Here is a 25,787-nt window from a genome sequence, read left to right on the forward strand (position 1 = left end):
TTACTTCTCTCCGTTTTGTGAGGATGTCATACCAACGAGTGAACTCATACAGAAGTTACCTTGAAAACTCTAGAATAGCCCCCAAAGTGGTTTATGTGCTTTACAAATGGGCAGTATTATTATTGAGATGATGAATCTGATCCCCTTGTCTTGATGTCTACTGAGATATTTTGAGAACGTTCCATGAAATTCAGAAAAGTCTGCAGTAGAAATGATTTGTCAGAAAAAAAGTTTATGTTCAAACTTACTAAGAGGTTTCTAAGTTGTCTTGTTTTAGGTATCATTTTGCTAGTACAAGCTAGTACATTTCCTGGGAAAAATCTATTCTTCTGGGGATGCAGTGTTGCACTGTAGTGAATAATTGTGTGTTCCCAGCATAGTACAGTGTGGGCTGAGAAACTGGGCACCCGTTCTTCCTTCCAAAAAGCCAGAGGCTCTTGTCATCTGAGGGAGAGTTCTGCCAGGACAGTGTTCAGGCCTTTCTGACTTCCCGCAGAGGGGCCAGGATTTTCCACTCATCTTGACTCATTTGAGCAGTCTCCTCCATGCACACATGTACTTCCACCCACATCTGGGGCATTTCTTACAGCGCCTATAGCTTTTAGGCGACATCTGGAATAGAAAATATTTTAGAAAATACCTTTTATCCCTAGTGTTTAAACTACTGTATTTTTGGTAATTTTGCTATCGCAAGATTCACTCCAGAAAAATCACTCCTAGTGTCCTCTCTCACTGCCTCTGCCTTTTAGTATTACATTCAGAATCCATTAGCGTGTCTCACCCAAGGAACAGATGGTTCAGTTTAGAGTAGGAAGAAGACCCATTCTGGAGGTTACGCAACATATTTGGGTCAAGTTCCTGCTGCAGATTTTACCATTTCTGTTTCAGTGCTGAGTTCTCACCTACAGGATTTTTAAAATATATTGTTTCTGTAAGCCTTTACTTAATAATCCATTTTCCAGAATGTTTGTCCCGCATGCTTCAAAGCAGTGGTTCTCAACCAGAGGCGATTTTGCCCCCCAGGAGGAATTTGGCAACATCCAGAGCCATTTTTGGCTGTTACAACTTGTGGGGAGGGGCTGGCACCTCCTGGGTGGAGGCCAGGGTTGCTGCTCAATGACCTACAATGCAGCACAGCCCTCACAGTGAAGAATTACGTGGCCCCAAATGTCTGTTGTGCTCAGGTTGAGAAACCCTGCTTTAAAGCCATTGTCTCTCTCATTCTGGGCTTTCCACTTCTCTGCCTGTTGTGTAATACATGTATATTAAATTTGCGGTAATTTTAGAGTCTCCATGGACCTTTTTAAAGTGCTGTGAAAATTTTCCGTCTCTATCTCTGTCTGTCTGTCTCTCTCTTTGCTCCACACACACTCCTTCGTTTGTCCACCATCTGAAAAATAATAAATTCCATGAAGTGTTTTCTTATCCCCAAGACACTGGGTCTTGGCGCTAAGGATTATTCCACAAGATTCTTGGAGCTCTTGCTATGAACGTCCCATATAGGGCTTGCCTCCTTGCGTCCTGGTTTCTTGTTTGTCTGTGTTCTGTTTGCTTAGAAGAGTCTCGTGCAGCTCTGCCCTTCGTGAGCCAGAGGAGTTCTGTGGCGTGACGGTGCTTGGGAGGCCTGGGTCTAGTCGGTCTGCAGATTTGGTTACTTCCATGCTCTTCCCTTTTTCTTAAAAATGTGTTCTGTGGATCTTGCTAGATGCTTTACATTTGAACCTACCTTGACCTTGAACCATTTGGAGGAAAAGAACATGCATTCAACTGTCTTGTCTATAAGGCACGAAGCATCCAGATATTTCTGGCCAACTCTGTTTCTTTTGGTTTAGTAAATGAAACACAACTTGAGTTGTAACATGCCTGACTCATCCAGGGGGTGTTTTACCAACTGGAAATGGGATAAACTGACAGGGAGGCCAGAAGCAATTTGAAGTTTGGAAAAGAGCTTTCTCTTCACAAGGATTAATTGTTCCGTATCAGTGAAGTAGTACAGAAGGACACTCACCAGGTAACCGTGTATTCTGTGTCACTCTATGGTCAGCACTACCCATCCAGGCGCCCTATTTCCCTTGGCTGCTGAGATCAGTCACACCGTCTCTCTAAGTTAAGAAAACACAATGGCGGCTCGTGGTGTAAGAAGTAAATTGCTGTTTATTGGTAGTATTTCTCATTTTACCGGGCAAAATCAAACTCACTTAAACAATAACAGTGAGGAAAAAATCATGCACAAAAAAACAGAAAGGGGAGTCAAAATAGAGGCCATGGCATCACTCAGTCCAGGGCCTGTGTGGATGGTCTGGTGCCCACCTGGAGAGCGGGAAGCGCCTGGGACTGGAGCGGAGGGCTGCTGGGGGTTAGCTGAGAACAGTTTCTGCTGGAAGAGCCTGGAGAGGCTGCTCAGACTCCTACTTGCAGCCCAGGAACCCAAAGTGCTGGAATCCAGGCCCCCAGCCCCGAGGCCTCTCCTCCCGCCGCGCCTCTTATTGCGCGTGCGTGAGTCGTTAACTTGGAGAGACAGTGCGTGTGCCAGTGCTTGTGACCCTCAACGCCGCACTGGCCAGATGTGAGGCATCATCATTAATGAACCATCATTCCAGAACTAGCTGCTTAGTACTGTTAGTAAATATTTTCCAGGGGAGAGATTTTTGAGAAAGGACGGGGCAGCTTGTTGCAGAAGTGTCCTGTAAGATGCCTGAGTGGGGAGCTGCTGTATCTGAAAACAGACAGGTTGGTCCGAAGCCCTGCTTCCGACAGTGTCAGGTGTGTGGAGCACTTCCCAAAGGTACCAAGTCGTCCCGATGCCATGAGAATAAACTGCTCTCCTGCCCCAGTGACAGCCCACCAGCCACCCTTCAGCCCAGAGGGAGGCTCCAGGGCAAGAGGCTGGAGGCAGGCGCGTCCCTCTGTTGCCTTGGCTCCCAAGGTCCTGGCTGCAGGTGGTCTCAGTGAACCATGAGCTCATCCCTCAATCTTCCAAGGCCAATTTAGGGCCCACTTCCCAGTTTGTTGCAAAGACGGCAATTTGGTGACCTCTAATCTTGGACGTGGCCCCTCTGGTTGTTTGCAGATAGGCAGACCTTTTGGCAAATGGACCAAAATTTGTTATTCCGTGTCTGTGTCCAACACTGCACAGGGCTGGAACTGTCTGCCTTTTCACCCTTTATCAGGCATAGTGATATTTTATTTTCAGACCACGTTGGTCTCTGGGCTGCATAACTTAAAAGAAAAATATGGAGAGTTTTTGGCTTAGAATTTTGCAAAGTTGTCACTAGATATTCCTCCTTTAGGCTGCCAGATCAGATGTACTTTCAAAACCAGATCGCCCTGAGGCTTCGTGGGCCTTGGAGTCACAACAGGTTTGGTCCTATTCTGCCACTTTCTGGTGTGTGACTTTGGACAGGTCAGTCTCTCTGTGTCGGCTTCTAACCTGTAAATGAGAATACGGTATTAGGATTGTGTGAGAACTCCCTGAGATAAAGGACACGAAATGCTGCGCACAGTGCCTGGTTCCTAATGAGTGGTGTGGAGGGAAGCTGCACTTACTGTTCTGTTCTTCTTGTTAAGATGATGATGATGTGTCATACTGACAGGGGTTTGGTGTCTAGACCTCCAGCTGGTGGTGGCTGAAAGACTTGTCCTGAGACTTTAAGCCATCATGAACCTTGCACAGGAGGTCCACTTCTGGGAAACATTTGTCAGTCTTTCAAAAGACTGAACTCTCCCTTGAGCTGGGCACGAAATGTGCTTGAGCGGTGAACAGGTCTGGAGGGAGACAAAGTACCAGGAATGTTTGGAAAGGTGACCTTTGATCTTAATGGGTGTGCCGTTTTCAGGTGTGTGCCACTGAAAGTAGCAGTTTCAGAAAAGAAAATAAAAATATGGTGATTGTGTGCACATGCTCCATGACTGTTTTTCCAGATATGTTCACTTGGCCATGGAAGGACCAAGGGAGAGGCATGGAGGCTCCCTGGACTCCTACTCCTGGCTACCCTCAGTGGGGGGTGGGCACCATGGAGCCTTGGGCACACCTTCATCTTGTGTACTCTGTGCCCTGTCCTGCCTGCCCAGCCATCTCTGAGCTGGCTTCCCCACCTCAACACTTCCCTACTCTTCGTTGTACCCCACTCCTGCACAGCTCTCATTGACTGTTTTCCTTCCAACCACACTCTCTGCCTGGTAATCTCAGTGATAGTGTCCACAGTAGGGTCCTGTCACCTCTATGCTGTGGGCTCCAAATTCCTGTCTTTATCTGTCTTTGTCTTCAAAGCTGGGGACACCTCCCACAAGCCCACCCCACACACCCCACCAGCACCTTGAACTCAGCATTGCTCACATTTGGACTCTGTTCCTTCCTACAGCAGACCCACTCCTGGGTGAGGTTCGTGGCAGCCACATTCCAGCCACCAGGGCTAGAGGCTTGGACACTGGCATGCCCATCCTCATCTACTCTTCCGTAGTGTCTAATCACATAGATTGTACAAACTTCCAGGCTGATCCTTTCTTTGCTGTGTCTGTTTCTGAGTCTCATGATCTCTTTTGATCTGATGCTGCCTTATCTTTGATTTGAGCACTGCCCTTCCAGCGTCTCCCTAAATTCCACTCTGTAGTATAAGTGGTCCCCATGGGGTGGTGTGGGGTATGGCTTGGGTTAAGATTCTTTTCATCCTTTAGGATCTAAATTCAGATGCCCACTCTTCCAGGAAGCAGTCCTTGATTGCCTAATCAAAACAAGTGTCCTTCCTCTCAGCATTAAATTGTACTTAAAAAATTGTAGTGCTCAAACCTTAAAAACCTCCATCTCTTCTTTCTCTTCCTCACTCTCTTTCCTGCCCATCCTACCTCAAGATATACTCCTTTGTTGGTTGGTCTTGTTGGAGGAGAGACAAGTTTAAAGTGGGAGAGAAAGCAAGGGAGACAGTGAGATGTGCTTTCGTTACCCTCACGCCCCCATCGTGAGCACCTGAGCAGGGTGTGGGCGTGGTGAATGGTGGGAGGGCGGGGAAGGAGGCAGAGTTCCCATGTGTAGTCGTGAAAATAATGCGAAACTGAATTAAAGCTGACATTTTTGGAATGTGGGAAAGTATACAATAAAATATGGCCACATAAAGTTGTTGGATAATGTAACGGTAAGAAAATCAACTGTGTATGCATGTTAGAAGCATTTCAAACTTCTCATTCATCTCCTAAATTACCAAAAAAATAGAAGAGGCAAGCGTCTTCAACTGTAAGAGGCCCTGGGAAGCCGGCAGGTGGCAACTCTGTATGTGTGGCATGCAGTATTTTGTGGATATGGTCAGAAGTGTGGGCAGCATGCCACTGCAAACGCCTGCCACTGCTTTGTGTTGACTCCAGTGCCACTAAACTTGAGTGATCATGTCATAGTACAAGTGAGAAGTAATGTGCTGTGTGTGGTATCAGAAATGAGCATGCCTCTTCCTCTTCCTCTTCTTCCAGCCCAGGAGGACTCTTACAAACGGAACAGCCCAGGTGGGACCAGGGACAGTGAGGATCCAATAATAATTGTGACTGTCCTTGTACGGGAGTGGCAGTGGGTCACCAGGGGTGTTAACTGGTCGTTGGCAAATGTGGAATCTGTTGTCAACTTAAGAAAAACATGTTCCTTTACTATTAAGGAGAATTGTAGCCAATAACCTAAATGCAAATCCACTTGAAAATAATGTGTTGAAGCTGTGTTCCCTCATTTCCTACACATGCCTTTTTTAAAAATTTCTGTTTGTTTGGTTTTATGAAATAGATCCCACCTTCATGAACCACATTGGAAAGATTTATAAATACATTGTTGAAAATGCTTAGCCATTGCAGAGACACGTTAAACACCGGTGGGGTTAGTGAGGCTAAAATGGTGAAGATTCTGATGCATTTCAAAAAATAAAACATGAGCAAAACACTTCTGAACAGTAGTCCTTGACCCTGCATTCATGAAGAGCTCCGTAAAAGTAACATAGTGATCTCTGATCAAAACGTGCTTTTCAGCTACTTAAAGTTACGCCTGTGTATTCCGTAAGTCAGCTACCTCCTCTTATGAAGTTGTTTACTTAATAACCTTAAAAACATAACTAGTACAAATAAATAGTCTAACTCAGCCTAAACAGGGTACCACAAATGATGAATTAAGGGATCTTAAAATTTTGTTTACTGCTTGTCTTTAAGTAAAATTTGTCACTCGTCATCCTAACGTGTCCTTATCCTTTCACCCCTGTATCGTGTTGTTTTGGACCAAAAAGGCTCAGATAAGAATTGCAAAGCTCAGCGTGACTAATTATAAAATGTTGTTAATAGATTTTCCCAGAAGAGGAAAACTAATCATAGAAGGCTCACGTTAGCCTCAGAACAGACCCTCGAGATCATCTATTTAACTCTCTCCCTTGAGCAGGCTGAGAGGTGAGGTGGTTGGTGCAGACAAACCAGTGGCAGGGCTTTTCTAGAAAAGACTCGCTTTTGCCTGTGGCCTCATAACTGGATCTTTTATACATAAGACATTTTTATCACTACTCCTTTTCAGCTTGTTTTTTCCCCCATCTGAGGAGAATCACACTTTTTTCACTAATGACTTTTGAACTCTTGGATCAACAACAAGTTCAGACCCATCAAGAATCCTGAGCAGGGAATTGTGGCTAATCGAAGAGCCAGTGTCATTCCTGTGGAATAACCATGCCCCATGTTTGTAATATTTATGACACAGCCTGTATTTCAAGACTGCACATTTTCAGGGTTTCCGCACATTTTAATGTGTTACTCATACTCTCTGATGGGCTTCCACTTTGTGGGGAGAGAGAAGCACGTTTGGATTTTAACCGGCGTTGCTCTGCCTTCTTTTCTTGTGAAGCTGTTTTTCTCAGGTAAGCCTGTTATAAAGCTGAGTGTGGGTAGAATTGTCAGCTGGCTGCACACTGTAGAAGATCGAGCTGCCAGGGAGGGAGCAGCACGTAGCTCCTACTTCTGAGCAGAGAAAGGAAATGGTGTGTATTAGTTTTCTATTGCTGTATGACAAATCACCACAAACTCAGCAGCTGAAACAACACAGACGTGTTATCGCACAGTTTCAGGGGTCAGCAGTCCAGGCACGGGGTAGCCGGGTCTTCTGCCCAGGGTCTCGCCAGGCTGCAGTGGAGGTGTCAGCTGAGGCTGTGGTCCTGTCTGAGGCTCGAGTCCTCTTCCAGGCTCCTTCAAGATCTTGGTGTAAATCAGCTCCAGCAGTGGCAGGACTGACACCCGTGCTCTTGGTGGCTGATGGCTGGGGACCACTCTCAGCTCCTGGCCATGTAGCTCCTCCGTTGCTGCCTGACCCTTCCAGTGTCTGACTTCTTGTCTTTTCCCTTAGGCCCAGATTTATAAGGCTTCTATGGCTCTGTCAGGCCCAGGCGGTCTCCCTGCTGATTGGCTCATAGTCCACCGACTGGTCACTCTAGTTACATCTGCAGGAGTGACTCCCACCACTTTCACAGCCCCAGCCTCATCCGGGGGGCTGGCAGGGACCTGTACCTCAGGGCTGGGCTGGGGATCTCGGGGCCATCTCAGAGTCCTGCTGCCACATGGGGTGGCACCTGTCCTTAGAGGGAATAGCGTGTGGACAAACTAAACAGTGCCACTTCCTAAAATTGCTCTAAACCAGTCCATAGCATTGACCACTGGGATGATTTTAACCTTGCCACTTTAAAAAATACAGCCCGTGCATCTCAGGAGCATCTTGTGGTTCCTGGAGGGATGCAGGCATCTGCCCGGTTGGGGTTAGAATTCAGGAATTTGCAGAGAGGTCGTGGGGTGGTGTGCACTGCTGAGACTTTGCCCATGCAGAGGAAGGGCCCCACATCTGTCCACCCTGGACTGCATCCACAGTGACCTCAGGAAATAGAAGGCAGTCCCAAATCGTTTACCTGCTCCTTACAGAAGTCTAAGAAGAATGTCGTTAGGAGGCCAGTGTTCCAGTATTGTGTCAGTGGGATTTGTTTCTGTCTTCTCTGTGGTGCTTTTCCCATGCACAGATGGGTGGGGGAGTGTGCGACACATGCATGTGGGAAATCGCCTGGCGCCATGCCCTTCCACCACCCACGTCTTCTGCTGCCCCTCCTGTTCTGTTTCTGCAGCCTGGGAGCCACTCCTTCCAGCAGGAGTCATGGGAATGGAAGTTATTAGGTGTTAGTCTGCTTGGGCTGCCAAAACAGAGCACCACAGGCTGGGCAGCTTAAACAACAGAAGTTTATTGTCTCACAGTTCTGGAGGCTGGAGGTCCAAGATCAAGGTGTTGGCAGGATTGGTGTCTCCTGAGGCCTTTCTCTTTGGCATGCAGACTATGGTCTTCTCCTGTGACCTCACACGGTCTTTCTTCTGCATGCACCCACCCCTAGAGTCTCTTCTTCTTCTTATGAGGACACTAGTCACATCGGATTAGGGCCCCACCCTGTGACCTCATTTCAATTTAGTTATCTCTTTAAAGACCCCATGTCCAAACACAGTTGCTGGGAAAAAATAAATATTATATCCTTCCCATGAAAAGGAGGGCTACTTATAGATGTTATGTGTAATGTATATATTATGAGTGTATATGAATATATGTACCTATGTAACATGAAATGTACTATATAATATAGTGTATTTATAATATATATAGAAATATATGATATATAATATATTTTATATATATATGTATAATAAGAATGAATAAGAGAAAAGCAGGCAGGGACATTTCAGGGTTGGTGCAGGGTCCAGCCTCAGTGCTGGGTGCTCCTGCTGGCACAGTTGAGGGACCGTGGGGCTTTGATGGGGGAGCTTTGGTCTATGGAGGTGATGAAAGGGTTCCGTTATGCTGCTGTTGTTTCCTGATTCTGGATGTTCCAGGGTCCTGCTGCTGTAGGAATTCCTGTGAGCTGCAGAGCCCCTTCACAGAAACCAGCGCTCTCTCAGGCATCCTGGAGCCGCTCTGCCTCCTGCTCCCTCTGCCTCCCGTGGCTCATGTGGGTCCTCTCCCCAGCACTGTCACTAGAGGCCTCCTCGCCAGTCGGCCACTGTTTCCAGACTCATCTAGGCGCTGAGTGGGGGCCATGGGGAAATATCTTTTGGGGGCTGTTTCCAGACTCATCTGGGGGCTGAGTGGGGGCCATGGGGAAATATCTTTTGGGGCTCAAATGCCTCCACCAAAGTTACTGTTTGAAAAACGTGCTCTGAAAGGGCAGGCAAGCTAATGTTTTAAGATTACAAGGCAGATGGAAACCGACTTTCTTTTCCATGAGTTCTGTAAGTGGAATGTAGTTATGATAAACTGAGCACAGACAGCTCCCCACCTCTCCTCCTCCACCACTCCGTTGTCACCTCCCTCTGCCTGTCCTGGGGCAAGTCCGGACCACCAGTCTCCTTGCAACTCCCGTCACACCAAACCTGTCCAGCTCACTCTCAGAGCGTGCGCTGCCGTCCTCTGTGACTAAATGGTGACCTAGCTTTTGGAAACTTTCTTCTGGAAGAGGACGGGCCCTTTCAAGTTCCTTTGTACTTTCTGTGTGAACCTACTAAATAGTCACGGTAAGGAAGAAAGACTGAGGAGCTAATGCTTGCAGTGGTAGAAAGTCAAGGTCTGACCTTTAGAAAAGGAAATAGGAATGTGGTGAACTGTTGTTTCATCTATCAGATGTCAAGGCTGTCTGTCTGTCCACTGGGAGGAGGTCAGACGGGCAGTGAGCCAGCAGGATGGCTAGGTGATTGAGCGCTGCCTCTGTGCCTTATCTCAGAGCCAGACCTCAGGCTGGAGCCTGTGGGACCTGTCACAGCTGGAGAAGCAGCCTTCAAGAATGCCCTGGCCTTGTAGGGAGTACAGGTTGGCCAAGGAAGAATACCCTTGTGCTCACATTGGGGTCTTGATTCTGCAGCCCCCAGGGGCTGCTATCTAGTGATTTGATCTTGCCTTGCATTTTTTTTTTTTTTGAGGACAGAGCTATATCTAATTTATCTTTGTTGGCCCTGTAATGACCAAACTATGCTTTGCACATAATAAGCTTGGTAGATCTTGAATTAGAAGAATACAAGAAAATAGAGGCTTAAAATGGAAGGGGATACTTCTCTCTTCAGTGTCTGGAGCAACTGATGGCTAGGAGCCCCTGGAAGTTTGCCACGGCTTCCCTCAGATTCACAGTATGGAAAAAATAGATGTGTAAACCTCTCGATACTTCTCACCTGCAGCTCAGGAGTCAGATAGACATAGCTGACTCAGTCCACCTTGAGATCCAAATTCACTGCCCTAATTTGGGTTCTCTGAGAACTCAGGCAAGGAGTGGCGTTTTCTGGGGCAAGAACCAGTAAGAAGGTGACAGTTAAAGTGAAATGTATGTTAGTGCTTTTTTTCCCTCAACAATATCACCCAGAGGATTTCTTGATAAGATTTACTCATATAGCATATCATGTTGAGATAAAGTCATGTTCCTCTATTTAGTTATAAAAATGGACAAAACTGCCTCAAGGAACTCTTAAAAATGCCCTTTGTGGATTAATTAGCCTATTTTTCCAGAGTAAAAAAAAATCTAAAGAAAAAAATCTACAAATAATGTTTTCATCTAAATATCTATTAACAGTAACTAACAGGGGGCCAGCCCAGTGGCGTAGTGGTTACGTTCACCTGCCCTGCTGAGGCGGCCCAGGGTTTGCGGGTTTGGATCCTGAGCGCAGACCTACACCACTCATCAAGCCATGCTGTGGTGGTGACCCACATACAAAATAGAGGAAGATGGGCACAGATGGTAGCTCAGGGCCAGTCTTCCTCAAGCAAAAAGAGGGTTGGCAACAGATGTTGGCTCAGGGGCAATCTTGCTCACCAAAAAAAAACCATAGTAACTAACAGGTGTTGAAAGCTGACTATGTTGGGCATTGTTCTGAGTGACTGGCTATGTTATCTACTTCATCTTGAATGATGCGGAGGGGACACATCTGGTTTATCTCCATTCTATAGATGAGGACAGTGAGATGTAGAGAGGTTCTACTTTCTGTCTCTATGAATTTGCCTATTGTAGGTACCTCATAGAAGTGTAGTCAGACTGTATTTGTCCTTTTGTGACTGGCTTATTTCACTTAGCATAATGTCCTCAAGGTTCATCCATATTGTAACATGTTTCAGAATTTCCTTCCTTTTCACAGCTGAACAATATTCCGTTGTATGGATATACTACATTTTGCTTATCTATTCATCTGTTGTTAGGCATTTGAGTTTTTTCTACCTTTTGGCTGTTGTGCGTAATGCTGCTATGAGTATCTATCTGAGTCCCTGCTTTTAATTCTTTGGGGTATATACCTAGGAGTGGACATTTTAACCATTTTAAAGTGTACAATTCAGTGGCATTTAGTGCATTCTCAATGTTGTGCAACCATGGCCACTACCTAGTTCCAGAACAATTTAACCACCCCAAACTGAAACCTGTACCCAGTCAATAATTTCTACCCACTTCCCATTCCCCTAGCCCCTGGAAACCACTAATATACCTTCTATCTCCATGGATTTGCCTCTTCTGGATATTTCATGTATAAGGAGTCATACTGTATGTGGCCTTTATGAATGTTCTTTTTAAAACACTTTCTATTATGGAAATTTTCAACATACTAGAAAGTAGAAAGAATTGTTAGGTGTGCCCATCACCCAGATTCGGCCACCATCAGCCTCCTGCCAGTCTTGTTAATGACAGTCTCTTTACCAGGGAAGAAAAGCAGTACGTGAACCGATTCTGGAAAGAAATCCGCGTGGGAGACTTTGTGCGTCTTCGCTGCAACGAGATCATCCCTGCGGACATTCTGCTGCTCTCCTCCAGCGACCCTGACGGGCTGTGCCACATCGAGACCGCCAACCTGGACGGAGAGACCAACCTGAAGCGGCGGCAGGTGGTCCGTGGCTTCTCCGACCTCGTAAGTGCCCCCACACTTCCAGAGCATTCCAGACACCATGTCCATATAGTATCGCCCACGCCGGCCCTCTGGGCTTCAGAGCACCTGCATTGCCCCTCCATCAGGCCAGGCCGCTTTTTCTTGTAGACAGGATCTCTGACCTACCTGAGCTCATGACCGGCCTGCAGCTGAGGGGAACAGGACCCAGTTTTTAGTACTCTGATTTCCACTGTACACTTTTGAGATTCTCAAAACAATATTTGGGACAGGAGTCCCTTTAATGTTATGAGGGACATATTTGACCAGCTGACTGTCGACATTCACCCAGCTGTTGCTCGGCAACACAGCAGAAGTAATGGCCTGTTCCCAGTATGTCGCTCTCCTCAGGGGTGTTTCTGAGTTCAGCGTCAGTCTTCTGTAACTGAATTCTGCCTAGAGGAGCATCAGCCACAGCTCAGAAATGCACAGCCGTGAGAGTGAGACGTAGGAAGGGAAGTGGGGTCTGACCACCTGCATTCACCAGCAGCCTTGTGGCCGGAAAATTCAAACCCCTGTCAGGGGTTTCTAACCTTCTGTTCGTGCTCCCACCTCTAGGCCTGTGCAGAGGATGCAGGGGTGTAAACTCCAGGTGACATTAAAGTAGCACGAGCTGCCGGGATCAGGAAGTGTATGGAAGGGAAATGGGCTTGCCTGAGCTTGTTCTGCTAACACCTGCCCTGTCCTAGGCTGCCTGTCTCAACCATGCCTGGGAGGGTCCCAGAACCCAAAGTTCCTCAGGCCTCTTCAGGGCACAGATCGTCGTGTGGACTAACCCTGAAATCAGCAGAGTACTGTGTCTTCCTCCCAGTTCTTGTGATCTCAGCCCACACGGGGATAGGAGGAGGCACTGGCTGCACAGGCTAGAACCTTAACCATCCAGAGGAGCAGCCAGTGAGCACAGAGGACTGTAACATAGATGAGTGCGTGTCAATAGCTAATGGGTGAAACCTCAGACAATACGGAAGACAGTGAAATTTGAAAACTGGAGAGCAGAGTGTACGTGTTTGGGGTAGTGGGTGAAGGAAAGCCACAGGTGTATCTCTTTGGTCAACTCTCAAGAATAACTTCCTTGTTTCATATCTTCCAATTTTATTTGACGACTGAACCCAGTAATATCTAAAGGCTCCCCTGCCCACTTTTTTCCCAAACAACAACTGAAACACTTCGTAGCTCCATGGTGCTTTCTATAAATGAGCTGTTTGTAAGTCAGATGTTTATAATTTAAGGATGGCTGCAGACAGACACATCCTATATCACCCTCCGTAGGGCCCTGTGAATGTCCGAAGCAGTAATGAAGTTGAGCCATAATTTAGTCAAAATGGCCAAAATTAGCAACCCAAACAATTCTGATTTAAAAAAAGTTTCTTTATCAGCACCCAAAATCTTCAATATGCATGCACATTCTAGTCCTTGTTATTGGTATATTTTTTCACTTTCTGTTTTGTTTTTTTTCCTCTTTCCCTAAATGTCCGAAGACATTTTTCTGCTACCTGAATTTCCATTCATACATTATTATTCTGAAATATACGAACCGTGTCATGGAAAATAAAGATAGGAAGTCTCTGACTTTTACAGACCTGACAACTGGAAAACCAAGGTTCTGACCTCAATTTTACAATGCCAAGAATATTTCAGTTCTCTGTATTTAATTGATTTTTTCATAGAATGGAGTCAGCTAGTGTCTCAGACAGACAAGTGAAGACTGACTCCTGTCCAATACAAAGTGATGTGCTGCCACTTTGCTGACTGGTCACTTGAAAGTGGTGGCCCCTCGGAAAACTTAAATTAGAAGCAATTTGCAAAACTTAGGTGAAGAATAAGAGAGGACCTTGGCATTAATGCAGGGGCTAGGTGTATCTGTCAGGTTCCATGGAGGAGGCAGAAACCACACACGATTTAGGCAGGGAAAGTTTGATGTCAAGAATTCCAGTGGAGGACTTTGTTGAAAGAAGTAAAGACTTGCAAGAATACAGACGTGGCTGATACAAGGAGCAAGCACTGACCCTGGGGCTGAGACAGAGCACAGGGAAGAGGGCCTCCCAGGCTGAGTCTTGTTCTCACAGCCAGGGGGACGACCATCGCCCAGGTGATGGTAGAAAAGCTTCTGAGGGGCTGTGCCAGCTGGAAGTCGGCCCTCAGGGTACAGGGGAACCATCCACGGGGAAGTGCCGAGCCAGGGAACTTGGGAGATGCCAGGGGCAGTTGCTGGCCACTGGGCACTAGGGATGCCACCCTCTGCTTGTGGCTCCCACCGCTGCAGTGGACAAAGGCCGGGTGGCAGCTCTCTAGACAGCTGGTCCCATGGAGCCCAGGCCTGCGTGCACAGGGGGCCCAGTAAAGGGTGCAGGGAGCAGCAGCCCAGTTTGGGTACCAGGCCCAAGCCCTCAGGGACTCTGGTTACCTTGAGCTGAGAGCTGAAGAAAGCATGCACAGGCCAAGTCCCAGAGAAAACTGTGCCCTGCAGGCTCCAGTCTTAGAGATTCCTGGAGGGGCCTGGCAATGGAGAATAAACCCACACTCCCCTCCACCCCAAGGCTAGCCCTTTCTTCCTGCAGCGTCCCTCCAGTGCCCTCTACCAAGAAGGCAAAAGCTTAGCTCCTCTTTCCACTCTCCCTTTCCAGAAGTTATTTACGAAGTGCTTATTTGCTTTGAGAAGGATGCTGAGAAAGAGGGACGTGGTCCATGTGCTGCAGGGTCTAATAATTTACCTTGGAGACTCAGGCCTGTTCACCAGCAGACTTCCAGTATTGAGCAGTGAGAAGAATCCTGGGGTCTCCTCTTAGGGGATTAGGGGTGGAAAGAGGTCAAGGGAGGCTTCCAGAAAGAGGGGCTTGAAACGTATTCTGAAGGCTAGGGTGGGGAGGGTTGGGTGCCAGGTATTTTAGGCAATGACACAGGTCGGAAGGTGTCTTAGAGGTGGAAATAGGGTTGTATTTAATGAAGGATGTTGGACAAATTGTACAGAATTGAGGGGCTAGAAGCAGGAAGGTGGCATGCGTGGCCCGCCCAGAACCCCGAATCCAAGGACAAGACCCCCAGACATGGGCAATGGCTCTGGGACCTTAAACCACCCAGCTGTCTGGGCTCTGGCAAAGGAAACATAGATATCGAGACTTCAAAATAAACATGTGATTTAAAGGTTGAGTCAGATTGGCATTATCCCAGAAGTAAGAGAGGGACCCCGGTGTTGCACACGAACCTCTCACAGTAACAACTCACGTTTGTTCAGACTTCCCAGGCGCCAGACCTCGTCATGCCTCTCACATTTGTAGTAGCACAAACATTTTAGAAACAACTTCACATGTTTTTAAATATAAACCTTGTGAGGTAATGATTATCACACCCTTTTATAGACGAGAAACAGAAAGTGTGAAGTCAGGAGGTTCTCCCAAGGCCCCCTCCGCCCAAGTCAGGGCAGAGCCGGGAGCCAGTTCTGGGTTCTGTCACCTCCTGAGTTGGCATGGAGCGGGGCTCTCCAGCACCCAGGCCTCCCCTTTTGCACTGGGCATCTGCTGTCGCTTCACACACATTCCTTCAGACCTGCAGCCCTGCTCATGAAGCTGCATGCACTTAGCCTCTGTACAGTTGGAAGTTTCTAGTTCATCTATAACATAGGCACAGTCATTTCTGCAGAATTAGGAGTTCCCTAGGCTGATAATTTTATATAAAAATTATTTTTTTCAGAGACTAATTTTTTTGATTTTTCATTCTTTCAGCATATATTTATTGAGCACTCACTGTGCTTCAAAGGCAGTTCTGGGCTCTGCATTGATCAAAGCAGGCCAGTGTCTTTCCCCTCACAACGCTGACGCCACCTGTGTAAGTAAGTAAGTTAGGCAGATGGTGGAATAGCATTGGTGCTGAGGATTAAATGATAAAGCAGAAATAGGACATGAAATGTCAGGTGGGTGCTGGAATTTCAGGTGGTGGTGGGGCGAGAGCAGTGGGAGAACCAGACCTGAGGCCTTGCCGGAAGAGCCACGTCACTGTCTGGGAGGAGCCATCCAGGAGGTGACATCTGTGTTGGTTAATTTACTGAGAAAGCATCTTCCTCCAGTTTGTCTCTTGGATGGACCAGTGGATTATCGCCCACTCCCCTGGCCACATCCATGGGACCATCTGTCTCTTGCCGTCTGGAGCAGTGACTGTGAGGCTTGCAGACAGAGCTGACATCAAAAGCTGCCGTAGCCAGCTCGTCCCAGGCGTGTGTGGGTGTGTGCATGTGTGTTAGTACCTGGTGTGTGCTCCCGATCAAGAGGAAAGATGAAACCAGTATGGAAACTCTCCTAGGCTGAAAGGAGTCCGAGAAGCTACTCGAAAAGATGTACTGAATGTCTAGACCTGCACTGAGCCTAAGATGGTGGTGTGGCTTTACCTCCACTTCGCACATACATTTTACCAAATTCCCACCAACGTTCTTGGGTGCCAGGGGCTCTCAGGCAGTAACAGTGCACGGTTTCCTTTATGAGGGAGACTCAGTCCTCCCCTAAGTCACTTGAAAGAATTCAAGGAACTTAGAAAAATGACTTAAAAATTCCAAATATGTAGGAGACACAATTATTATTATTTTTTGTTTCTACCTGCACATGCTCCCCCAATCATCTGTACCACAGGAAAACGAGAGGTGAAAAAGTATAGTTTGCAAAATAGTTCTTGTACCGGAGCTGCTTTTTCCTTAAGCTTTTCAGGTTGTTAGTCTTTAATTAAATTAGCTACATTCTCGGCTGTGGAATTGGAGGAGGAAACAATCCATCATCTAAGTGGAGGACAAAGACAGCTGGCTGGGTGTGTTCATTGGATCGGTCAATATGAAGCCTTTACAGGAAGATGCATGGTTTTCTTTTACATACAAAGTATGTTTCTAAGCTTATAATTTGTACTGTGGGACATTTGCATTCTCAAATTTAGCAATCACATAATTTTGTTGAAGTATATTAAATATGTAACAGGAAAGACTATGAGAAAGAAAATTACTTTGAGAACACAACTGTATTTCGACTAAAATTTTAATTCCAGCAAGTGTGGATATTCTAAGCAATCTGGTTAGGTAGGTGATATAATTATCTGAGACATACCATGTTTTATAATATCAACTGTGTTTACTTCATGGACAGTGTAAGTTTGGTTCTATAGTAATATCTTGTTGTTTCTAGTCCTGGTGACTTTGCCAGGGATTCTTTGCCTTGATCCTGTGGTCTAGCAAGTCAGTGCCTACAGCGGGTGAGCCACTGTGATCTTAGTGAGAACAACTCAGTGCCGTGAAGTTGATAATATTGGGCTAACCTGAGTATTAATCCAAAAATATCTTATTACAATATATGAAAACTTGAACATTCTCTGTGTGCATTTAACCATTTTTCGTGTGGTTGGAAGTGGTCATTTTTTATTCTAAGAAAAGGACAAGCAAAGCAGTAAGAAGTTTTTGTTCTCTTTATGGTGGTAAACAGTGGGAAATGCTATTTTTCTCTTTGACTGTATTTTCACTGTTAAAAAAAGGAAATTTAATCAAATTCCAACTTTCCTAAATGTAGTTGAACTGCATCAGCAATTGCAAAGGTTTAGGGCTCTGTGTGTGTGTGTGTGTGTGTGTGTTTGTGTGTGTGTGTTTCTGGTGCAGGAATTTCTTTACCAGTAAGAAGAGGTGACAATGTGTCATCTGTCCGGTTGATAGTGAGTTCCTCCTCAAAAATGGGTGTGTTTGTGTGTGAGTGTGTGTGCATGTCTGTGCACACATGTGAATGTGAGTGTGAGTGCACACAAGCATGTATGTGAGAGTGTGTGTGCAAGTGTGAGTGTGTATGTTCCAAAGCAGAAAGTGAAATGAGGTGAGAGTGCTTAAGTTATCACTTTCTGTTACTTTTGAGGAGAGGATACATATTCTTTCCCGGGCTAGGATGTAATGTTCTAGAAGCAGATTGATCTTCAAGGGCACATTCCTGGAGAATCTGGAATTTCCAGTCTGGTGATTGAGCTCCTACTGTGTACCGTGTGCTCTAGGTGACAGGTGCCCAGACAGTCCAGTCTCTGCTCAGCAGGCTGTGAACACCTTCTTCCTTGATGGGCCTCTGTGCCTGGTGTCGTGTCCCTTGCACTTGTTTTGTGAGCAGAACCCCCAACAAGAGGAAGTTCCCTGTTTCCACAGCCTGAGACCAGTCACCACACCATGATCGCCACACCTTTTGAATTCTTTGAGTTATTCTAATTTTGTTTCTAAACGTGTAAGAGTCTATTTCCCCATTTCACCAAGAATTGCTGGCAAAGTTATGTAATGCTTCCATGTTCCTCCAGGGGAAGGCAATACTTTGCTCTCATTTTGGTATTAGTGCTTCTTAGAGTTTCACCTCTCCACGAGTGAGAGACACTGAGGCAGAGAGATCTGTCTGTTTGCACTTTGATAGTGATATTAATGGAAACCAGACCTTAGAGGGGACTCTGTCTTTAAGGGAAGCAAGAACTATACCTAAGAAAACACTATTACCTACTTGCATGTGGATGACACCGTGCTTCCTGACATATAAATTGGGTTTAAACCATGTTGAAATAAATTCGGGGCTTTTCACCATTGCTGATGAATAATCCATGTTGTGAAAGGTGCCAAGGACATGACTTAATGGGCCCCAATGGGAGTTTTAACCAATCTGAGATCAGGCCCAATGTGAACTTGTTTAGTTTGTCGGTTTTCAGTGAAACCATTTTCAGTGGTCTATCTGTCAGAATTCCTGACACTCCTGCTCCCACCATAAAAAGGGTGTCATTGCCAGTGAGGACAAGTCTTCCCCTTGGGTTCCAGAGAGCAGGTGCTTGGGTACGTCTGGATGGGGTTTTATAAGTTAAGAATTGGGCCAAAGCTTAAAAATCATTCTTTGTCACACACACACACACACACGCACACAACCTACCCAAATAAAAATGTCTACATGTGACTCTTGTGTCTTTGAGAAAAAAGGAAAAAAAATAGTTCTCACTCACCTGTAATGGCTGACTTTTCAGTAGTTGCACCTGCCTTTGGCTAAAAACGAGCCCTTTCATTTGAGTGGTAAAGAAGGCTGACTTCAAAGTATTATGGATTTAGGTTTGTTTTGGATGGAACTTCAAATAGTTGGTTTGCTCATCCGGCCTTTATCAAGCATTTTGGAACCTTGACCACCAGACAGGAAATTTTGTGAGGACGGACTTTGTGAGGCTGACGTCTCCACCTCGGCCCAGTGAGACTGGCGTTGGCTGTGGAAACCCTTCTCTGGTATTCTGAGTTGGCCTTTCAGGGCCAACAACAGGCAGGGAAAGGTGTGCCTGCAGGGTTGTGTTTTGTAGCTGAGTTCAGACTGTTCATCTCAAGCATCAAAGACTGGAGTCTTGGGGGCAGTTGGATGTCAGCCAGGCAGGAGCCCTTCTGCCTGTTCTGAGTGTTTCTGGACACTGTGTACCGTCGGGAGACTGAGGTCTTTGTGATAAGCTGCCTGCAAATCACCTGTTGACAGGAGATCTAGGGCTGGCACCACCTAGAACCTGGAATTGGGGGAGCTCTGTGTCAGTGTTCAGAAAGCTTAAGACCGCCCCCCCTCCATTCCTACACCCTGGGTGATAGTACCGGCTAATATTCATTCACTGCTCACTGTGCCAGGCCTTCTTCCGAGCCTTCTCGTGTTGTTGCTTCCTCTAATTCTCTGGAGGCCTCTGTGAGAGAGGTGCTATTATTATTCCCATGTAACAGATGAGCAACCGAGACACAGAGGGACTCAGCCCCTTGACCCAGCATGGGGCAGAGAGAGTGGTGGGCCAGGTTCCAGGCAGACTGGTGGGGCTCAGTGCCTGGTTGTGAGGCCCACTTAGGGCCACCTCCAGGGAGCACCATTACCATCGCTGTTGAATCTTTGGGTTGATGTGGGCCAGTTTGGGCTAATCCACAGCCATGGTAAAGTCTAGAAGAAATCATGAGCAACTGAGAGTATTTCTGCAAATCAAAGGGTTAACTCCTGCAATTAACAGTAGTTTCAGATGCTCCCAAAACATGGATTTGGGCACGTCTGACACTGGGGCAGCAACATGTGTAGGTCAGTTGGGTGGACTGGAGGGTTTTGAAAGTTACTTTGTAAACGCAGTGGTTGGTTACCACCCTGTGCTCCCTGGCCTGCCCGCATTGTGGGGAATGGAATTCCTAAGTCCCTGAGTCCTTTAGGTCGTTAGAGGGCATCTGTCTCTCCTACAGTAAGGACACACGGGCCTGCATTGGTGGCATCTTGGTGCACTCACCAAGAAGTACCCCCTTGCTGCTGTGGTAAGCCCAGGTGTCCCAAGACCTCAAATGGCACGACGAGGGTGCCAGAGGGTGCCCTTCTGGAGTGCGAGCTCAGGGAGCTCCCTCTCCCAGCCTTGACAAGGAATCCTCCTGAGGAATTGGGAGAAATGCAGACTAGTGTCAGGGCCAAAGGAAGGAAGGGATGGCCTCGCGTCAGCTTCATGGTGCTCTAGCTCCCAAACCTCAGCTCTGAGGCCTCGGGGCCCAGCACTGCATCATGGTTCCTGCTTATTTCAGTTTTAGTCTGCAGGAGTCAGTAAGTATAGACACCAGCTGAGGTGTCAGCTTCAAGCTCTGGGGGTCTCCCAGCTGAAATCCTCAGGCAGGGAAGGCTGCAGGCCTTGCCGGGGTGATTCTCAGCTTCTGCGTGGATCACGTTCTAAATGTGCATGTATTTGTTTACTAGGGCTGCCACAACCAACAAGGTACCACAGACTGGGCGGCTTAAGTAACAGAAATTTATTGTCTCACAGGTCTGGAGGCCAGAAGGCTGAGACCAAGGTGTCAGCAGGGTTCGTCTCTTCTAAGGCCTCCCTCCTTGGCGTGTGGATGGCTGTCTTCTCTCTGAGTCTTCATGTGGTCATCCTTCTGTGTGAGTCTGTGTCCTAACCTCCTCTTCTTATGAGGACACTGGTCAGGTTGGATTAGGGCCACCCTAATGATCTCCTTTTAACTTGATTACCTCTGTCAAGACCACATCTCCAAATAAGGACACATTCTGAGGTGCTGGGAGTTAGGACTCTAACATATGAATTTGGAGAGTGGACACAATTCAACCCATAACAGTGCAGTTTTCAGAGTGAAAGTGACTACCATTCCTGAAGGTGGCATTAGCCTGCTGATCATCTCGAATCAACCCGCTGTTGCATTCCACATCCCTTTTCTTCCACTGCCAGGAGGAGGAACGTGCTTTCTCTTGATGAACTTATTGCTAGAAACTTGAGCCCTCGTACGTTTGCCGAAGGCCTAGGCAGGATGGCTTTCTCTGGCTGGCTGCAGCCTGCCAGCAGGCTGCACATTCGTATATGCATACATTTTATATTAAAAACTCTGTGAGTGACAGTGGATCAAAAAGAACATGAATTTTACTGTGGGGCAGATTTCAAAAATTTAGTTAGAGTTCTTTTAAGTATTTGTGTGTGTGCACATGTGTCTGTAAGTCAAGGTATTAATAGTTAATGCCCTCCTAGGACAGAAACCCTTTCTCCTAATAATTTCCCTTAGAAATAGTGAGGGAAACACCTCTCAATCCTTGACTAAAATCTCCTTTTGATCTTCTTTTGATCTTCAAGGAAAGTCTTATTTCCATTGGATGTGATTATCTCGTGTTTTTCCCATCCACCTGTTCATTTAACATTATAAAAGGAATCTCAGGACTTGGTTTCACACCAGCAGTAAAACGAGAGCTCTTCGGAGAGACAATTTGGAAAAACAAGGCCTGGTCCTGGGGGGCCAGAGAGTGGCTCTCCTTGGGGTGGACAGGTAGGAGTCCAGGTCCCCTGCCTCACTGCCATGCCTGGCCCAGCCAGGCTTTCTTATTCCACACCTGTGACATGAGGGGAGTAGGAAACATTTGCTTGTGTCCTAAGCAGAGGAAGCCATTTTCCCCATGATTACACCTTTCACAAAAAAGTCTGCAATTGATGGCATTGAGGTGCCGTGGCAAAAGCAGGTGGCCCAGGCTCCCCTTCCGTCTACCACTCACCCCATGGCTCAGGAGGCCCCGCTGACCTGACCCTCCCCTTTGTCATGGCCACTCCTCTCACTGCGCCCTATTAATGCTCTGGTCATTTCCTAGCCACCCAGGCCTAGGTCTTGGAGTTACCGCTGACCTGACCCTTCCTCGCTGAGTGCAGACAGCCAGTCCCCAGTCCTGTGGATTGTGCCAGCACAAGGCCTGAGAACCAGACTCACAGGGATGAGGGGCATTTAGGGGGCAGCCCCCCTTGGCCCCACCTTCATCAGGTGTCACCTCAGTCAGAGACACCCAGGGCCCTCCTATGCACCCATCTAGGCTGGCACATGATATTCATCTCAAATACATGACTCTGAAAGGTCCCCTCTTGGGACCACATGGAGAACGTCTCATTTACCCTCTGAGGGAGAGCTCTTCAGATCTTTGAAAGCTGCCGGGTGGCTTGCCAGTAGGAGTGGTCTCCACAGCTAACATTTGCCAGCACTTACCACTTAGCACATTGCTGGTATGGTTGATCTAAACCCGCCCTGGGGGGCGCACGAGATCCCCTGGAGAGGCCTTAGCTATCCCAGGGGCCAGGCCCACCAGCACGCCTAGCTCCCTTGGTGTGGGGTGGGTAGGCACTGACATGTTCCAAGCTCCCCAGGGCTGAGGACCGCTGCCCTAAGATGAGCACAGTTTCTTCCCTATTTTACAAATAGGTGACCCAGGTCTAGAGTGGTTGGGTGGCTTGCGGAGAGTCATGCAGCTCATCAGAGGAGGGGCCACTGCAAACCAGGCATTGTGGCTGCAGAGCCCATTCTCCCAACGGCTCTCCTCCTGCCCTTTGCTTGCTTCAGCTCATTGGGGTCACCCTTAAGGGGTCCTCGTGTCCACACTTTGCTTCCCAACGACAGCAGCCTGACTAGGCTCCTCCTCGCACCTTCTCAAGGGTGCTACCTTGTGTCACACTGCGTCTTCTCACTACAGTCAGCCCTGCATCTGCTGCAGTGACCACCAGAATCATCGACCCAAGTCGCACTTCTCATCTTGGCGCTCTCTGGTTCCAAAGCCTGCAGTGGCAGGGGGCGTTTTCGAGCACTGTCGTAAAGTTAAGGAACACCTCCCTAGTCCAGAACGGGCAGAAAGTAAATTGATTACTGTCCAAAAATCTGACTATAATGTGCTACCAGGCAAAACAGCTGGGTCTAAAGAAACTGCTGATGCCAAGAGACCGGGCAGGCAAAATGCATATATAAGTGTGTGTCTATGTATGTTGTATATGCATACACACATATATAGATACATACATACACATAGATGTAGATATAGTAGATATGGATATACATAGACATACACATTTTTATGGGTTCCTCTTAAGATTTTGTTGATGAGAGAGTTCCACTGGTTTAAAGTGTGACAAAACCCTGACTAGATTATTTCTAGGGTGCATTCCGACTGTGCCTTACCAAGCTGTAGCTCTAGTCCTGGCTTCATTCCAGGAGGCTTTGCTGAGGCTTGGTGGACACCCTGTAGTCAAGCAAGACACTTTCTATCTGGGATAGAAAGGCCTGGGCTGCAGTTGGCTCTGTTGCTGATGGGGGCTTGGGTGAGGACCTCTCTTTATGCCTCCCGGCTGGTAAGATGGGGGTGATGAGGGACCCTCCTGGGGCTGTTGGCAGGGAGATGAGATGACCTGTCTAGGCCTGCTGTGCGTGCTTAGTGCTCGCTGCTGTTACCAGATAGCAAGGACAGGAAGTAGTTGCATCTTGGTGTGGGTACCGCACTGGAGCATCTTGGATCATGTATGGCCACAGTGATGCTGCATTGGGGCTTTTAAATTACATGGCAACCTATCACCTTTAGAGATCTAGCCAAGATGTGGAGAGAGAACTGAGCCCTCGCCGTGTCTTTGCTTTCTACCCTCCTCGTGTGAGGAGCAGCCAGAGTGGAGAGGGGAGGCAGTGCTGGGGGTGCCGCCTTGCCCCCCCACCCCTCAGAGGGTGGCAGTATCCACGGGGTGTGATTGAGGAAGCAAATGGGAGGCTCTGAAAGGCTCATTTATTGCTCACAGATTTTTTAAGCACTTATGTGTGCCCGGCACTGTAATTAAAACAGAAAAAAATCTCTTCCCTCAAGGAACCACTGGTTAAGTCATTTGAGCTATTGAGTGGAGCAGAGCTGGATTCTGCTGAAGGCTGCCTAAATCAGCAGGGAAGGAATAGGCCCAGCCTCCTAGGCTCCCCGGTCACCACCCCCACGCTCTGCCTGTTACTTGGTAATCATGGAGGGGAATCCTCTGTGCGTGTCAGTGCTGCCTGGCCCACCCCTTCCACGAATTTCTAGGAGAAAAACCCAATTATAGTAGAGGCTAGCAGAGATGGGGAAGCTGACTCAATGTTGCAGCCCTTCAGTTCATGCGAAGTAGAAATAAAGCCGTGCCTCCCCTGGCCTGTGGAGTGGTGTGCGGCTTCCTGTCTTCTCAGCTTCCCCATCTGCCTCAGTGAGGCCAGCTCCTTTCACCCCTTCTTGCCGAATCAGAGGAATGCTCTATTTTAGGAGGAGCAAGGGCCTGGGGAGGAAGAAGTGGCTGGACAGTGGAGGGTTTGATAAGGAGGAGCCTGGGCAAGCTTGGTCACAGCACACGGCACTTAAAGACAGGCTGGCGGCAGAGCAGCATGGACAGCAGGCTTTGGGTCCTTGCACTGGGTAGCTTGTGACCCAGGAGAGTCATATGACCTCTCTGGGCCTCAGTTTCAACATATGCAAAATGGGAGCAGTGTCAGAGGTCCTTCTCTCCTGGCGGGCCATTGCTCAGCGGGGGTGGCTGTTCTTATCACTGGCTCTGCCCCTGCCCCTGCCGCTGTCCTTGAAGGGCCTCTGGAGGAAGAGTGGGAGTGGCCCCTGCAGACCAGGTTACAGGGAGAAGGGTTCACCTCTCTGTGCAGAAAAGCCGGTTAATAAACACGATAGGTCTGTCTGAATTGGGACACACTGCCTTGGGCTCAGTGAGTCCACACAGGCTGGAGGGTTCCATTGCCAGTTGGATTGTCCAAGGTTCTGGGAAAGAAGAGACTGCATCATTGACCCCTTCCCTGGGGCTGCGGGAGTCACCACCCAGCTGTGCCCAAGAGGAGGGCAGCTTTAACACTGTGGCGAGAGCAAGTTCCCCACAGGCAGAGTGCCGACCTATGGGTTGTGGCCTGTGGGTTGTGGAATACCTACCGAGTCTGTGGCTTTAACCCAAGCCTCCTTGGTGCAAGAGCACGGGAGAAAGTAGGACAAAACCAACACCTGGGGGCTGCTGGTTGACTCAACTGCAGGGTCAGGACCACACGCCTCTAAGGAAAGTTCTGGTTTTAGAGGGAATTCTTTTGTTACCTATTGTGGTTATTAGCAGATATTCCACAGAAGAAAGGAAGACATTGACTTGATGTGACAGTGGCTGTCAGACCAATCTCTACTGCAGCCCAGGAGCCTGGGCCGTGGCTGAGCTCAGCAGATGCACCGCCCCACAGGGCAGGGCTGACTTCATTATGAGGGTCCATGGGGCCGCCGGGCCTCTTCAGAGATGCCCACCTCAAACCAGAGGACTGTTAGAAAGGCTGCTCTTACAAAGGAAAATAATCTAGAAGCAAGCCCTAATTGATGTCCAGTGTTTCTCCTGCCTCCTCACAAGTGTTCACCAGGCACACTGCAGGACTACCCTCTGCAATTGGCAGGCTAGAGCCATTAGCTCTTGGCACCCTTGCGTCTGAGGGTGGAGCCTGTACAATTTCTGGTATCACAGATAGAGCCGTCCTTGGTGACAACCCTTGTGTTTCAGCAAGGGAAAGTTACGGATGGCTGAGATTGCCAGAAAGGGAACATCTTTGGTCCTGGAAACCCATACTGCATCAC

The 25,787-nt window shown here is 47.7% G+C and overlaps 1 protein-coding gene across 1 annotated transcript in view; it reads left to right on the forward strand.

Annotated features, from left to right (window-relative positions):
• Positions 1-25,787, forward strand: part of ATP10A (ATPase phospholipid transporting 10A (putative)) — a 158,873-nt gene that overhangs the window by 52,616 nt on the left and 80,470 nt on the right. The window contains exon 2 of the mRNA XM_014781027.2: positions 11,694-11,898. Within this exon, the coding sequence (XP_014636513.2) occupies positions 11,694-11,898 (205 nt within the window). The remainder of the gene's footprint in view (positions 1-11,693; positions 11,899-25,787) is intronic.

This window comes from Ceratotherium simum, chromosome 3 (genome assembly GCF_057802395.1).
Source record: "Ceratotherium simum simum isolate JZ-2026a chromosome 3, ASM5780239v1, whole genome shotgun sequence".
NCBI classification, from domain to species: Eukaryota; Metazoa; Chordata; class Mammalia; order Perissodactyla; family Rhinocerotidae; genus Ceratotherium; species Ceratotherium simum.